The sequence below is a fragment of the Benincasa hispida genome, chromosome 11, assembly GCF_027475165.1.
Source record: "Benincasa hispida cultivar pf3 chromosome 11, pf3_genome.v1.1, whole genome shotgun sequence".
In the NCBI taxonomy this organism is placed as follows: domain Eukaryota; kingdom Viridiplantae; phylum Streptophyta; class Magnoliopsida; order Cucurbitales; family Cucurbitaceae; genus Benincasa; species Benincasa hispida.
In genome coordinates this window covers 64827965-64845805 of record NC_143488.1, presented here as the reverse complement: position 1 = coordinate 64845805, position 17841 = coordinate 64827965, and the positions used below count along the sequence as shown (strand labels likewise).

The 17841-nt window shown below is 36.2% G+C and overlaps 1 protein-coding gene and 1 long non-coding RNA gene across 3 annotated transcripts; one reads left to right on the top strand and one right to left on the bottom strand.

Moving 5' to 3' along the window:
• Positions 1-4434: 4434 nt before the first annotated feature.
• Positions 4435-8672, bottom strand: LOC120091519 (histone deacetylase HDT1). Of its 2 annotated transcripts, none has more exons than XM_090307614.1 (10): positions 8384-8672; positions 7560-7630; positions 7270-7481; positions 6824-6843; positions 6679-6723; positions 6421-6596; positions 5506-5631; positions 5256-5346; positions 4885-5023; positions 4435-4797 (listed from the first exon to the last, which is right to left on the bottom strand). In XM_090307614.1, the coding sequence occupies exons 1-10, from the start codon at positions 8394-8396 to the stop codon at positions 4734-4736; spliced, it is 957 nt and encodes a 318-aa protein (XP_090163740.1). In that variant the 5' UTR covers positions 8397-8672; the 3' UTR covers positions 4435-4733. The 2 variants fall into 2 exon arrangements, with proteins under 2 accessions (XP_090163740.1, XP_038905525.1); XM_039049597.2 differs by having other exon boundaries at positions 6824-6837.
• Positions 8673-15452: 6780 nt separating this feature from the next.
• LOC120091616 (uncharacterized) lies at positions 15453-17617 on the top strand. Its single transcript, XR_005485754.2, has 2 exons — positions 15453-15887; positions 17094-17617. It is a non-coding gene; the product is annotated as an uncharacterized LOC120091616 (long non-coding RNA).
• The last annotated feature ends 224 nt before the right edge of the window (positions 17618-17841 follow it).

Genomic DNA, 17841 nt, shown 5'->3' with positions numbered 1-17841 from the left:
AATTAGATGTTTTGGAGAGTTGAAAATATTTGAATGTGATTTAAATATCAATTACATGAACAGGGATCATGTTCGGATTAGGTGTTTTATTAATTTAATATTTGATATTAAATTAATTAAATAAATTTGTTTAATTAATTATTTAAAACAAATTATTTGAAATTTATTTGAATTTGAAAATTCCAAATTTAGATTTATTATATTTCTTTTAAATATAATTTGATTTTATAAATAAATTAAATTAATTTAAAAGAAAATTTATGGTAAGTAGGATTTTCCCACTTTTTCCATTAGTGTTACACCTAATCCACTAAAATAGCAGGATCTTGAGTGTTAATCTCCCATCTCAACTATTTTGCATGTTAAATTTACATAAATACAAGCTTAATGTCAGAGAATTAAGACATGCAAATTCAATTTTGAAGAGAAAAATCTTTTTGTTAAATTTTTCTCTCTAACTCTCCAACTTCACCTTAAAACTCTCCCAATTTGGATCCCACAATCCAATCTAAGGCTTGAGAATAGTATAAAAGACTCTTGTTATTGTCTACAACATGTTGTGAGGTGAAATGAGTTGAAGATTGGAGCAATTTGAGGATTCATCAAAGGTATTCTTTTGAAACCCTACAAATCTGGAAAAATCATGAACATGCATGCTAATCCACTAAAATTGATATAGCTAGAGTGCTTAGAATCCTAATAGCTTCCATTGGTTGATTTTCAACTTCATTAATTGATATCAGAGCATGATTTAAGCACTCAATTCACGTTAATTTTAGCATGGTGGGTGTTTTTCATGAATTGTATGAAAGTGAGCATTGGTATGGATCATTTCAGTTTTAACATTACATTTCTCTTCAATTATGATGTAGTTATTATGATTGACTCTTTGTTTATGGGTCTTAATGTGTGATTAAGAATCTGTAAATTTGTTAGAGTCAATAGAGTTGTAATTAGGTTGTAATTGAAGAAAGAATGATGCAAGCTCAACAGCAAAAAATCGTTTCTGAAGCTACTACCTCGCAGCGTTGCAACGCTACCCTTGGAGCGTTGCAATGCCGCCCTTGGAGTGTTGCAACACCGTTCTTCAGCCAGCCCAGAAAAGAAGAAAAATCTCCATGGCATTGTAATGCTAGGGTTGAAGCTTTGCAACGTTGTTCATCAGCAAGCCCAGTACAGGACAACACGAGTTGGCCGATTTGAGGGTGAACCGATTGGGCCAGTTCGGGTCAAGAAGGTCTGGTTCAGCCCTGTTTTGACCAGTTCTGCTCATTTTGGAGCCTTAGAGGTCTTGTTATGGTGGATCGGGTCCGATTCGGGTCAGTTTGTGCGATCCAAAGGTATTTAAAGTAGTTTTTCAATTATTTTTGTAATAATTAGATTGTTTACTTGCTTAGAATGTCAAAACTGGTCCATAATAGTGTGTGTTTAGTTGTGTATGCATTTTGATGTATATTATAATTAAATTAAATTTTGTATGTGCATAATGTATGTCATGTAAATTTAAAATCTCACCATAGAAAACATGTATCATGCATTGAAAGTATGTTATAATTTATTATAATATATAATATGGATGATTTAGGGTTTCGTGTATTTAATATAATTGTTATGTTAAATTGTGGAATGTTTGATGTATGTTATGGATTTATAACGTGTCTATAGTTTTATAAAGTATTATAAAATGAGTTAGACATTTAAAATATATAACAAAGATAAGATGCATGCTCACTTATGGTTTACAAATAACAACTTGCTTTAATAGTTAAAATATATCGTTATCTTGTAAAACTATGATTACATACTCACCCGGACTACAATCCTGTCTAATGCTGGAAGTACTAAAGTTGACGGTTTATGGAACACCTACTACCTTGGGATTATAGTGGATTTTTTTAGCATTGTTAACCTGGTTTTATGAGCATGCGTGAGCGATGTGAGATAATAAAATGGTTTATCATTCAGACATCGTAGGTTACACCCCAAATATAAACGTTATACTTGGATAATCGCCTAGACTTAGGTTATTTTTTAGCCAGATTATACCTAAGTAAAGAATATACCCAAACAATTAGAACACTTCAGTGGGAGATTAATAATCTTGTGATATATTGTTTTTAGCTCTCACGTCCCTAAAAGTTCACACCATGAGATCCATGTTCGGCTTCATGTTGTTTTTACTGCGACTACTCTATTCGAAAAGTGTTTACACAGGTCAATAACAAGGTGAATAGGGGAAGTTGTTCATAGTAAGTGAGTGAAGGAAATGTGTCAACAATCTTGTGGTCTCTTCTATTAGTTTGAACCGTGACATTTTTATGTTGCGTCTGTTGTCGTTTTTAGGTGGCGTTAGCTAGCCGTTTCTTAGTGGCTAACCCCTCAGAAGGTTGTAACGTAGGATTCGTGTTGGATGCCTTAAATCTCGTAAGGTCCTATAGTTTGTAAATATTATTGAACAAACTCATTGTGTATTTAATAAAATATATAATATTTTATTCATTGTCTATAAAATATATGATATTTTAGTTGCATTAACCACAAACCAACAAATAACTTAAACATGTATGTAGAGACATATGGATGAACCATGTTTAAGTGATAACCTAAATGGTCTATAGTAGATAGATAAGGTTGATACCTTATCCTAATGACAGAGTATGACCCGCTTTGTAGGTGTTACAATTTTTGTAAAGTGCTACAAATGATCTGATCCTGATCATTCATATATAGATATGTGAGCGGGAATATTTTATGAAAATGAGTTTATATAAGATCAAACCACGAAATGTCTAATCTCATTATATATCACCGTTTATAATGGAGATTTACATTTCACCAGGATGACCATAGGTAACATAATGTGAATCCTGAGTGAGTTGTGAACTCCTGCCTATGAAGGCAGTCCTTTGATTGACGGTCCTTTGATTTGTATGGGTGAGAGTGGCCAGATCACCGACTCAACAAACCTATCCGAAGGAGGGGTAAGTAGATAAATTTCTCCCTTAAGGGCTGATTTCGGTTCTTAAACAATGTGACGCCACACCCTCCCCTCGTCCGAGAGGGATTTAGTCATAGAAACTCGAGCAACATGTTGCACATGTCAACGACATTGTTATTAACATTGTTACATATCTGGCAGCAGATTCGACAGAATAATTTTTCCATATCTATCCGTGATTAGCAGATTTCCACATCTGTCTTCCTTATTTTTGTGTAAAGAATATTTATTCACTCAAAAAATATATCCCCATAGCTAACCTTATTTATATTGTACTCTTATTCATTTTTAAGGTTAGTCACCTAATTAGAAAAATGTATATCAAGAGTTTTGAGCTTAGAATTTGTGTAAGTCTTAACCTCCATGTATTGTATTTTAATAGTTCAATTTGATGTTGTATTTAAGGAGAGCCTATGAAGATGATGAGAACTCATATTTAGGGGAGTTAAAATATGAATTGGAGGGGACCTCACTTTTAGAGAAAGCCTAAGTGTGTTGTATCTCATACAAAACTTGAAGAAGCATTATTTGGAAGTGATGGAAACTCAAACTTAGGGGGAACCTAAGCTGAAATTGGAGAGGAAGTTATACCTGAGTCATCGAAGAGAGTCTATCAAGTAAATACTTTCACTGTAATTGCTAAACTCTTTATAGTGAAACTTCGTTCTACCGGACACATTGTCCCTAGGTGTAAGTGTTTTTGCTCCAAACTAGTTGACCAATCTCTCATTTTTCTGTTTACTTTCATGTTGCCCACTTGTCATACATATTGTTTGTGACATCGTGCTTGACATTTTATTATATGTTAGATCCACCTAATTTTTCAATAACAACAATAAATCTTAAAATTTGGGTAGTGCATGGAGAAAGAACCAACACGAAGAAGAATTTAAGGAATGAATATTACATAAAAGCAAAGTTGAACCTACTACTCAAAGATAAAACTTGAGAATTCAAGGATACGGTTGTACAAACTACAATCTATAGAACAAGTACAACCGTATAGAACAGATCTTATTCAAGTAAGATCGTTACTCATAAAGATAAAACTTATATGTGATCATTTGTAAATGCACTTTCTCTACATTCTTCAAATTTTGAAAACAAAATATAATTTAACCACATCTAAAAAATGCTAGCCAAAATTGAACATGGCTTGGCTTGGTCTTGAGCAAGACTAACCTTTCTGGTGACGTTTCTAATGTCTTCATCAAAAGCCTCCTATCAAACAAAGCCTAAGAAAATTGATCGTCCAAATAGAACTCTCCAACTTTCTATCACTATCACCAACTACTAAGATCAAGAGCTAATCCAGACGAGCAAAAATAAGCTTAACTCGACAATAATTGACATAAACTTGCATCGTAGAGATCGAAGGTTCAATCCCCCTCATCCCACTATTGTATTAGAAAAAAGGACAGGAGAGAAGGCAATAATAAAGAGAACTCCAGCTAAGTAACATTAAACAATATTCTACTGGATCTAAAAAAATTCTACAGCACACGCAATGTCGGAAAGGAACCTTCACAAGGAACTAAAGCTTATGATAATAATAACATTTGAAATCACACCAGAATATTTAGAGAATGAACTTCAAGAGGGTGGGGGGTAGAAAATTCACAACCATCCAGTATCGTAATTCTGATCTAATATACTGGCCAGGTTGAGCTGGATCCATGCTGTGTTAATCCCACAGTAATGAAACCAGCATATTCCACCTAAAATATTGATCCGGTCACTTCTCGGCTGTGTGCTTAGCTTTTGTGTGGGAATGTAACGCAGTTTCTGAGCCAAATGTCCTTCAATGAAGTTTATTGCCGCGATTAAATTGAAGTTTAGCAATTTTAATTCCCCATGCAGTTAGAAAAACAGGCAGCAAGAGTTACCTGTTGCAAGTTTTGCAAGGGAATGCGCCACCAGCTGATTTGGGAGTTTGCTGTTTATTTTTGTCATTAGCAGCGGGCATTTTCCCGGCCTTCTTTGAAGGATGAGGAGTAGCTACATGAGCAACGCCTTTCTTGCCATCTGTCGCAAAAATATATAATATAAAATGAAAAAGTAAATTCAAATTTTAAAATAGAATTCCCATTCCTAGCAATTTGTTTAAGAGTTCAAGAATTTGAACCCCTCCAAAAGTATGCTTATGGATAACAAGAATGAAACAACATGAATTCCAAGCAAGAAAAACTAATATGATAAGAATCACAGGTCGACTTCACATATATAGCAATATAAAGGCAATACAAAAGAAACAAACCAGTCTTCTGAGGAGTGACGAGTTTTGCCTTCTTATCAGGAGCAGCCGTTTTATTAGCAGAATCTAAAGGTCTCTTCTTGCTTGCTTCAGCCTTCAAGGGTTCCAACAATTATTTGTTTAAGAAATAGCAATTAAGGGAAAAGTACATCTAGCTTAACGCAATCAAGATTCACTTCATTTCTCACCATTAAAATTTGGTTCCTTACCCAAAAATAATAACAACAATGAGAGAAAGATTGCAGCCTTGTACCTTTTTTGGCGTCTGCTCGTCCTCTTCCAAACTGTCGTCCGATTCCTCATCAGAGTCTTCACTATCAACTCCAGAAAACTCATTTTCATCATCATCAGTATCATCTTCTTCACCTTCATTTGCATTCTAAGGAAACCAACGCAGATGATAAAGAAAGTTGAAGTTCGATGGCCATGTTGGTAGAGTAGATCCTATGATACTAATTTCCTTATATGCCTTAGATCATTGTGAATATCAAGTAGCTCAGAACGAACAATCCTCCAGTGGTTATGACCATTGTACAGGACAAAGATAGCAGATGTCAAACTACCGCACTTGACATAACGTGAAAAGTTACAAGTCACTAAGAGAAGGTTTAAACTGATTCACTTATGAAAGTAAATTGATAATATTATTACTTGGGGGTTTTAATTGATGCAACCCCAAAATTTAGAAGTATAAAATTGATTTTGTTTTCCTACATCTTTTTAAGAGAAATAAAAATAATAAATTTGTTTAAGAATAGCCATTCTTCTAATCAAGATTAAAAAAACTTCTTGTCATGGAAAGCATGGAGCTCTAGTGCTCTGATGTGCATAGTGCCTTATGAAGAACCTGTGAACTGTCTAGGAGGTATGATGTTTGTCTCCACGTAAGGGAATATCCAAGTTGTGGAAAAAGAGCACTCGGATGGCAGGTCTTTTTTAATAGGCTAGCTATGCTATTATTATGATGCCCCTTTGGATGTGAAGGAATTATTGAGATGTAAAAGTAATATGCCTAATAAGCCAAAATGCTATTGATTTCAAGTTGTTATATTGCTTCGAACAATGAAAATGAGAAAAGCTAAATTAATTAGTTTTGCTCCCTTCCTTGTCTCATGTATTCTCAAAAATAATTTTTCACACTTAGAAGTAAAACAACATCTACAAGTACCTCATCATCCGTGCTCTCTTCATCCTCGTCATCATCTTCATCAGAACTGTCTTTATTCTTCTTACTGTCAATAATTGAATTAGAGCCACCTTTGTTTGGTTCTACAATCTGCACTTTTTTCTTGGTTCCAGAAGTATCAGGCTTTGCATCTTTCTTAGTCTCTAGCTCTTGCTTTCCTGCACCAAAGTATAATAGCCTATGTCACAAAGTTTATTTAAATGACAAATGCAGATGGCAATACTCGAGAGTAAACATCACCATTGTCAATGGCAGCTAGAGGAAAACCCTCTTCCGAATCAGTATCTGAAATTGAAAAATAGCATCAATCGAGAACACTTATTAATTAGTTCAAAAATAAAATAAAAAGGAAGTACCAGTGACAACACATTGAGAAACAACTTACAAGAAGATTCCTCCGTGGCAATGAAAAAAACTCAAACTAGTCAAGAAAACAACACAGAAAATGCAAATCAAGCAATTAAACTAAATAGTATGAAAATTAAGTTTAAAAATAAAACTAAAATTATTTAGGCCCGTTCGATACAATTTCGTCTTTAGTTTTCTGTTTCTTAAATTTATTTTTGCTTCCTCCTAATTTTTCAATTATGATTTTCACCCTTCTTAAAGAAAAACTTGCATTCCTAGTCAAATTCTAAAAACAAAAAACAAATTTTTTAAAAATTGTCTTTTAGTTTACAAAACTTAACTTGGTATTTGAAAACTCTAGTTGAAAGGGATAATAATACATAGAAACTTAGGGATAGAAGTAGTGTTTATGAACTTAATTTTTAAAAACTAAAAACCAATAACCAAATCAACATGGGCCTTAAGAATTTAGAGAAAGGATATTCTTCTGGAAGGAAACTCGTATATCCTGTAAAGTGCACGCTTCCATTTTTCCAATTATGAGATAGCTCAAATTCTTTGTCAAACACCAGATCAAACGACACTTGTGGGAATTTCTCTGAGGATAGTATCCCCAGAACAAGCTTCTGATTGCCGACCTTGACATATAGGAAAACCTGTTCACTTCCTTTGTTCTTGGACTCTCCAAGACAGGCCTGTGGAGAATATATAACTCAATGACTGCCCTACAGATTTCTTACGAACAGATCAACAAACTAGCTCACATATGATACCTGCGATAGATGCAATAACTTCTCCTCTCCGGGACTCACCAAGAGAGGTTCTCCAGCTTTAACCTCAGCACCTGCATGACATAACAATAACACTAGTTCGTGGGAAAACGTAGAATCACCACATAATTGAACATGCATATACTAATGTGCTTCAACTAGGTTAATCGACATGTAAGAGAACTGAGCACATGACTCCAACATATCCACTAGGAAATACCGAGCACATGGCATACAAACCACTCTTGATTCCAGCAGAAACTATTTTGTTGATCTCTCATCTCCAGCAAGATAGTTATAAGCAACAAACAATTACGAAGTCTGAAATCATCAGGCGGCAATAGCAGCTCAAATTAATCCTATATACAGAACCCATGTAAATTAACCGTGCACATCAAATTTCAAACAACCCACGTCCAACATCACTATTTGTAAAGAGAAGCGAATCTACAATCGTTTCAAGTATCTTCTCCATTCAGTATCGTAACATTCAAATTCGCACCACATAAAAAACTTCAAGTGGGACGAAGTTAATACAACACAATATCAGTTAAAATCGAATATACTCCCATGTTTTACTTTGCAACGACATGAAAAGACAGCATTAACAATTAAATGATAGCAAGAACCCAGTGCATGAACAGGTAGCCTAAACTAAACCCAGAAGAAGGGGGGAAATGACCGCTCATTCCTTAAGCTAATGTACTGTTCTACTGTTATCTACCGTATGAATACCTAAACAGGACCCAATGAAGAAGAAGAGCAGAGGAAACAAAAAAAATATATATCGAAGAAAGCAGATGAGTAAAGGGAATTGAGGAAGTTACCCCAAAACTCCATTGGTGAAGAGCAGAGATCAGTGGGAAATCGCAGGTCGGAGGTAGGGTTTTTGCTTCTTTTGTTATCTCAACGAAGACGAAGGATCGAATTGGCGAATGAAAGAATTGTTTCTGATTGAGGAAATTATGAATTTATGAGATGGAATGGGAGAGAGGGAGCCTTGTAGACTGAAGTTCTGTGGAACTTGCGATCAAGTGTTGCGCGTAACAGCGCAATTTCTCCACATCCTATAAATAAATTGGAGCTTTTTTTTTCCTTTTTGGTATGATGACCCCCTCTCATATCTTTGATTAGCTACTCCTTATAAATATATGAAATATAACCTTCTCATTACGTCATAGAATATCGTTTTTAATATATTGTATTGGAAATGACATGTGTATTATAACTCCAATGCCGTAAACATCTTTATGGCATAACCATCGCGATAAGATTACGATACACATCATCAATCATAAACACCCTTTGATCATAGGTACAAAAAAAGTCTCTCAAAATAAGATTTTATTAGAAATTAAGGACAATTGCAAATATAGACATTAGACCCAAAATATTAACAGATATAACATAATGTAAAAAAAACTACAAATATAACCAAATATAAACAATCTATCAGTAATAGACCATATTATTGGTAGGAATCTAGACTATATCACTGGTAAAAGTCTATCAACGATAGCTATATTTGCAATTTTTTAAATAATGTTATACATTTTGTTATTATTCCTAAAAATGTTACCAATTACAATTATCCTATAAAATTTTGAGTTTGTATTTGGTTATAAATTAAAATGTGAAACGAATTATCTGTTTAAATGAAAAAAATAGAAAAATTTATGTTTGTGTTGATTTTTATGAAATTAATTTGGATAACTCGTATGACATTAATGGAATAGTTAATGAAATGGTGAAAAGATTAAAACAAAATCAATCAGGTACTCAAATAAATTAATTAGTAAATAGTAAAATAATTATTTCAAAATTAGATACTTGATTGTAAGTACGCTTAAAAGAATAATACTTCTTTCTACTAAGTTAATTTGAATGGTACTGACTCTAGTGAATACACGTTCTTAAGTACATTAATTTAATATATTTTTATCAATAAAAATGAATTAAATAAGTTTATGATTATTTACTTAATATAATAGATATTTTAATTTTTAATTTATTGCAGTCGATTATTTAATATTTGTTAAAGTCGATTATTTAATTTTAGTTTATTAGAGTTCGATATTAAACAAGAATCAACTAGTTTCAATTAAATAATATAAAGAAATATATTTGAAAAAGTAAATATAAGAAAAATAAAATAAAATATGATATGTGGATGATGAAAGAGAACTGTTAGGGAAATGTATTGAAATTATATATGCTAATAATTAATTATTTAATTAAAACTGATATTTAAAAAATTATTAAAAAAAAAAAAAAAAGGACAACGAAGAGTTCATTATAATTATTGAAACTGAATTTTTTACTTTCTCTTTGAGAAAAAATTGTACTGATGTAATTAAACTAATCTTAATTAACCAATTAGATATATGTAAGATATTGTCAGCTAATTAATTAATAGTGAATGTAAATAAGTAATTACATTTATTTAACAATTTTGTTGTTTGTTACAAAATAATTAAGTAAATTTTTAATAAATTAATATTATTTTATTAAAATAAATAAATGGTTATATTGATTTTGTTACATTGATATTGGTCCACTAATTGATTAATTTATTGACTACACTCAAAATTAAAAAAAATAAAAAAATAAAAAAAGAATGAGAATAATAGTCATTTGGTTTAAGATTTCAAAGGTACTTGTAAATAAAATATGCTTGAGAATAGGATATATGGGAATAAAAAATAACTGTATTTAGTTATGCATAGAAAATGTTGTGACGCCCCAAAGTTATAAATAAATAAATAAATAAAATAAATAAATGGTTAATTTGGGAAAAGGAAGATGGAGGTAGGGTTATAAAAATTAGGGGTCCTTAGGATGCGTGCAAAAAGAAAAAATGAAATTCTTAAAACCTTTAGGGAAATATATATATATACATGAAATCCTACTTGTGTTCTGTCGTCAACCAGCAGGTATGTTGTTTTAAAACCTTTAGGGAAATATATATATACATGAAATCCTACTTGTGTGCTGTCGTTTGATGGTTTACCCTACTCGTGTGTATTAAAGTGCTACGTGTGGTCACCAGGTATGACACCACGACCTAGAAGAAGGGGCAGTCGAGGCAGGAAGGTAGTTGGAGAGCAGGACCTCGACCTGTAAGAACCCGAGGTGCAGAGCCAAGAGGTGCGTGACCCACCACTTCATGATCCCTCTAGGTCAACCTGGCAGAGGGTCAGACCAAGAAGCGGCCTCGAGCTTCGACTGTGCCCCCACCAAGACCGTCGTCCTTAGAAATTCCAGTAGAATATACGGCTATGGCTACAACTATTGGGAACGTCATCACACAAGTCGTGGTGGGACAGCTAAGGGGCATGGTGGCCGAGCAGATCGCCCAACACGTACAGTCACAGCAGGCGCCATCCTCATCAATCCTGTTACCACCAATTCAGAATCAGGATAGGGCCACGAGTCGGATCGTGGCAGGTCCTTCGTTGGAAGCTGGATACCTGCGAGATTTCAAGAAGTATGATCCCCTGACGTTTAATGGATCCCTGAAAGACCCCACAAATGTAGAACTGTGATTGTCCACTGTTGAGGGGATCTTCCAATACATGAGGTGTCTAGAGGAGCAAAAGCTGCAGTATGCCGCTTTCGTTCTCATCGACAATGCCAAGCGCTGGTGGCACTCGGCTGAGAAAATGATAGAAGCCGGTGGAGGGCAAGCCACATGGGATCAGTTCAAGGAGTGGTTTTATGAGAAGTACTTCTCTGCTCATGTGAGGTACAACAAGTAGGTTGAGTTCATGAACTTGAAGCAAGGAACCATGACAGTAGAAGAGTATAAAGAGGAGTTTGACAAATTGTCTTGTTTTGCACCTAGCCTAGTGTCTACCGAAGCAAATAGGGTTGAAAGGTTTGTACAAGGACTCTGAGACAGGGTGCGAGGCATTATGCAAGCCTTGGAGCCTCCCACCTACACCGCAGCCTTCCAAGCGACAGCACGGGTTGTCCTTCAGGGATAGAGTTCCTGAAGTCCTTAACAGAGGAACCGGGCCCCGACCAGAAGAGGAAGGTTAAGTAGAAGGCTCCGGGACCCCCGCAGAAGGTCTAGAGTACAAACAGGTCAGTAAGGCATGCCAAACGATAGGCTACGACTTCAGGAGGAGTTTGGAGGGAAAGGTCGGTATGCAAGTCATGTAGGAAGCGTCATTGAGGATGTTGTCTGATTGACACAAGAACATGCTTCAGATGTAAGCAAATAGGGCATATGGCATACCAATGCCCCAGTAGTAGTTCTGGAAGTGTGGGGGTCAGCCCCCAAGTTCGTTTTAGGGTAGTTCAAATCGATAGCAGCAGCAGGGTCGGGTCTATGTCACCAGTCGCCGGGAAGTTGAGCACTCGGGAATAGTGGTGACAGGTACGCTCTCAATCTTGGGACACTATGTCTTGACGTTGTTTGACTCTGACTCATCGCACTCTTTCATTTATTCGTTATTCGTAAAGCGTGCCATGTTAGTTTTGGAACCTTTGGGCCATGTTTTGTCAGTGTCTACACCGTCAAGAGAAATTATGATAGCAAGTGAAAAGATAAAAGCATGTCAGTTAGAAATAGTAAACCGCACCTTTGATGTGACTCTGATAGTATTAGACATACGTGATTTCGATGTAATTCTGGGCATGGATTGGTTGGATACCAACCATGCTAGGATAGACTGTTCTCGTAAGAAGGTGAATTTTAACCCCCTATATAAGCCAGCTTTAAGTTCAAAGAGGTCAGGACAGTAGTTTTCCCCAAGGTGATTTAAGCGGTTAAGGCCAAGAGATTGATTAACCAAGGTGTTTGGAGTATCTTGGTTAGTGTAGTTGACACAAGGGAAACCAAGGTTGCACTAACCTCTGAACTAGTTGTGAGGGATTATCTCGATGTGTTTCTGGAAGAACTTCCGGGATTTCCTCCACCAAGGGAGATTGATTTTACTATTGAACACTATTCCTATATCCAAAGCTCCGTACATAATGGCTCTGGCAGAATTGAAAGAATTGAAGGTTCAATTGCAGGAACTTCTTGATAAAGGGTTCATTCGACCCAATGTTTTCTTCGTGGGGTGCACCGGTGTTGTTTGTGAAGAAAAAGGATGGGTCATTACGTTTATGCATACACTACAGGGAGTTGAATAAGGTGACCATTAAGAATAAATACCCACTTCCTATAATCGATGACCTGTTTGACCAGCTATAGGGTGCTACCGTATTTTCCAAGATTGACCTACGATCAGGTTACCATCAGTTGAGGATCAGGGACAGTGATATTCCGAAGACTACATTCTGATCTAGATACGGGCATTACGAGTTCATTATAATGTCTTTTGGTCTGACCAATGCTCTGGCGGTATTCATGGATTTGATGAACTGGGTGTTCAAGGACTTCCTAGACGCCTTTGTAATCGTTTTTATTGATGACATTTTAGTATACTCCAAGATAGAGGGGGAACATGAGGAACATTTTAGGAAGGTCCTAGGAACACTGAGGGAAAACAAACTATACACAAAGTTTTATAAGTGCAAGTTTTGGCTATGGAAGGTGTCTTTCCTTGAGCACGTGGTGTCAAAGGACGGGGTTTCAGTGGATCCAGCTAAGATTGAGGCTGTTACCAATTGGCCCCGTCCTACAACGGTCAGTGAGGTGTGTAGTTTTCTGGGATTGGCTGGATACTATCGTAGGTCTGTAGAGAATTTTTCCAACATGGCCACGACGTTGACCCAGCTAACCAAGAAGGGAGCTTTGTTTGTTTGGAGCAAAGCTTGTTAGGACAGTTTTCAGGACCTCAAGCAGAGGTTGGTTTTAGCCACGGTTTTCACTGTACCAGACGGCTCCAAGAACTTCGTGATCTACAGTAATGCTTCTAAGAAGGGTTTGGGTTGTGTGCTTATGCAACATGGTAGGGTGGTCGCCTATGCCTCCCGTCAGTTGAAGAACCACAAGCGCAACTATCCTACCTACGACTTGGAATTAGCAGTGGTAGTGTTTGCCCTGAAGATCTGAAGACACTACTTGTATGGGGAAAAGATCTAAGTGTTCACCGACCACAAGAGTCTGCAATACTTCTTCACCCAGAAAGAGTTAAACACGAGGCAGCACAGGTGGCTCGAGTTAGTAAAGGATTATGATTGCGAGATCCTCTACCATCCAAGTAAGGCGAATGTGGTAGCCGATACCCTCGGTCGAAAGGTAGCTCATTCGGCCGCCTTGACCACTAAGCAGGTTCAGTTATGTAAAGATCTGGAATAAGCAGAGATTGCGGTGGCAGTGAGGGAAGTCACTTCGCAGCTAGCCCAGTCGACAGTGCAACCAACCTTGAGGCAGCGAATTATTGATGCATAGCAGGGTGATCCCAACCTGGTTCAGAAGTGTAGTCAGGTAGGGTCGGGTCAGGCAAGTGAATTTTCTGTGTTAGTGGACAAGGGTCTTTTATATCAGGGACGGTTGTGCGTCCCAACAGATGATGGCTTGAAAGGGGAACTGTTGGTAGAAGCTCATAACTCTCCATTCTCGATGTACCCAGGTAGTATCAAAATATACCAAGATGTGAAGCGGTATTACTGGTGGCCCAATATAAAAAGGGAGATAGCTGAATATGTCAGTAGATGTTTAGTCTGTCAGCAGATGAAAGTTCCGAGGCAGAAGATAGCAGGCTTGCTACAACCATTGGATGTGCCATAATGGAAATGGGATAGCGTGGCTATGGATTTTATTACAGGGTTGCCCAGGACAGTGAAAGGTTTCTTAGTGATTTGGGTTGTGATAGACAGACTCACCAAGGTGGCACATTTTATTCCAGTAAAGCCCACGTATGCGGTAAGTAAATGGGCTCAGTTATACATGAAGGAGATAGTAAGGTTGCATGGTATGCCAGTGTCAATTGTATCCGATAGGGACCCTTGTTTTACCTCCAGTTTTTGGAAGAACCTCCAGACAGCTTTAGGGTCGCAGTTGAACTTCAGTACAGCGTTTCACCCACAAACTGATGGGTAAACAAAACGTTTAAATCAGACATTGGAGGACATGTTGCACGCTTGTGCGTTGAAATTCTCAGGGGGTTGGGACTCCCACTTATATTTGGCAGAGTTTGCTTATAATAATAGTTATCAGACTACCATTAGCACCGCCGTTTGAGGCTCTTTATGGCAGAGGTCGTAGGTCTCCTGTTTACTGGGGTGAGATTGAGGAGAGGAAACTGGTGGGGACTGAATTAGCGGAGTTGACGAATGAAGCCATGCAGAAGATCAGGGCTAGAATGCTAGCGGCATAGAGTAGAAAGAAAAGTTATGCGGATGTTAGGCGTAAAGATCTGGAGTTCAAAGCAGGTGACAAGGTGTTCTTGAAAGTGGCGCCGATGAAGGGTGTCTTGAGAATGGGAAGAAGGGTAAGCTAAGTCCGCGTTTTGTAGGGGCATTCAAGATCTTGGAGCAGGTCAACGATGTGGCTTACCGGTTGGCCTTGCCACTGTCTCTCTCCGTGGTCCATAATGTATTTCATGTCTCCATGCTGAGGAAGTATTTAACGGACCCGTCTCACGTGGTGGAATTTGAGCCCTTTGCAACTGAATGAAAACTTGAGTTACGAGGAGAAGCCCGCGTAATTGTGGCTAGGGAGGTGAAAGTTTTGTGCACCTAGGAGGTGCCACTGGTGAAGGTTTTGTGGCAGAATCATTAGTTTGAGGAAGCAACTTGGGAGCGAGAGGACGAGATGAGGGCACTGCATTCAAAGCTCTTCCACGATTAGAACTTTCAAGGACGAAAGTTTATTAAAGGGGGGAAGAGTATGACGCCCCAAAGTTCAAAAAAAAGAAAAAAGAAAAAAGAAAAAAGAAAAAAGAAAAAGAAAAAGAAAGAAAATAAAGAAATAAATGGTTAATTTGGGAAAAGGAAGATGGAGGTAGGTTATAAAAATTGAGGGTACTTGGGATGCGTGCAAAAAGAAAACCCTCTTTCACTTCCAGTCGCTGCCGCTCGCCGTCAACCAAGCCTCTTCGCCGATCGTCGTTTCCGCGTCGACCGCGCCGTCGAGCTCAGATCCGTTGTCAGCCGCGCGAGTTCGCCGATCGTTCTTCTTCTCTGCGCTGCCACTTGACCCGACGCAGACGAAGCCATTGAAGTCGGCGTTCGCGAGGCCCTCATCTTCGTCGTCGACCGAGTCCGAAGCCGTCAAACGTTGAAGTCGTGAGCCTGTCCGTCGACCCGACGCAGACGAAGCCACCAAACATTGAAGTCGCGAGCCGCGTTGTTTCCAGCCACGCCATCTGTCTGCCTGTCACTGGTTTGGATTGCCGTGGATCGCGGTGGTTCCAACCGTTTTGTCTGTTCGGGGTAAGTGTCGGTTCCCTTTTGGCAACCCACTGTCTTAAGGTCTCGTTTTAGGACAGTTTAAGGTAAGTGGTTTACTGCTGGTTGCCCTAAGATTTTGATAATTCACCTGGCCATTCTACTTCCGCATATAGTATCATGTTTTGAAATCTGGTTTAGGAGTTATGAGTCTTACACTTTTATACAAAATATATCAATTTTATTATTTGACTATTTAATTTCCTTCATTTGTTTTTAGTAGAGTTTAGGGGTACCCCGAATAGTAAATTATTTTATTTTAGGTTGCCTTAGTTTATTTATTATTATTTAATTATGTTTTCATATCTTTGCTCGTTTGAGCATTAGTAAATAAAAGTTTGGCTCTTGTATTTGATGGTTTAAAAGAAATTGTACGATTAAGCCTATGCATGAAGTAGTATCCTAGAATGTAGTAGGAAACTAGGGTCGTTACAAATGCTATTAGAATTTTATGAACAAAAATTATGTTCGTATTTAATTTATGAAATTAAGCATGAAAATCTTATGTAATTGTAAATTAAACAATAAATATCTTTCAATGTATTGATAAAAACTAATCTATTAAGAATTAATAATAACTTTAATTATAAATATTTTAAAATTGAGTCGTTTATAATTAAAATTAATCCATTGATATATTTAATGAACGTCATATTAATTATAGTATAATACTTAAGGATTTGTATATCGAATAAAGTTCAACATTAGTAATTTTAATTTTAATTAAATAATATGAAAAAATATATTTTAATAAACAATATGTTATATAAAAAGTAAAAATATGATATAAAAATATGATGTATTAATAAAGAATACCAAAAAAAATATGATTTATTAATAATTAATTAATTAATTAAATTTAATCAACAACAAATAATTAATTGATTCTAAATAATCAATAATGATTTTATGTTCATAATGAAGAATCAAATTATAATAAATTAATCAATTATTATTATTAAGAAGTCAATTTTGGTACTAATTAAATTTAACTAATCATAGTTTACTATTTAGATATATTTAAGATATTATTGGCTAATTAATTAATGATTTACGATGGAAAAATGATTGCATTTATTTATCATATTTTTATTGTAAAAATAAATTAAGTAAATATTTTAATTGATTATTATTGATTTATAAAAATAAATATTTATATTAACTATATTACTGTTCGCACGAGGTTTACAGATAAACTTGTCTCGTGGAGTTGAATTTGAGTTTGTGTTGGTGTAGATGTTGATTTGATGCGTTGTGGTTCAATCTCTTTCGATCTCTAATACTTGATTTTTTGATTCACACTTGATCCCTGATTCAAAGACTTATGTCCCCAAGAAAGTGTGCAGCTTCAGAATTGTAGAGTCTTCTGAGTGATTCAAAGACTTATGTCTCCAAGAAAGTGTGTCCAAGAAAGTGTGCAGCTTCAGAATTGTAGAGTCTTGTTGGTGAATTATCTCTAGGCTTTTTGGAATGTAAAATTCCTCTATTTTATTTATAGGGTTATCTGGTGGGTCTTGTAGGCTTAGACTTGGTTCATGAATCTTGCGCCCAATTAGTTGGATTTGGATTTGGTTGGTCCATGGGTTTGGCCTTTGGGCCAAGTTTATTGGTTTGGGACTTTATTTAACGTTTGGGTCAAATTCAACTTTTTTTTCCCCCTTTTTTTTGTTTGTCTTAGTTGGACTTTAACCCAAATAATATCAAATTGGGTCAAACTAATCTTATCTTATTCAAGATCATGATGAAACCACGTGGCGTCATTGAAATTTGTCTACAACTTCAATTTGTGACACATGTCAACTCGTCCCAAATTTGATGTTGGAACTTCTTCATCCGGACGTGATAATCTGTGATTAGTCCAAAATTTATCATTAAACAAATGCCCCTTTTCGAGATTGATGTACATAGGGTGGATGAATCTTGAAAAAAATATAAAGTT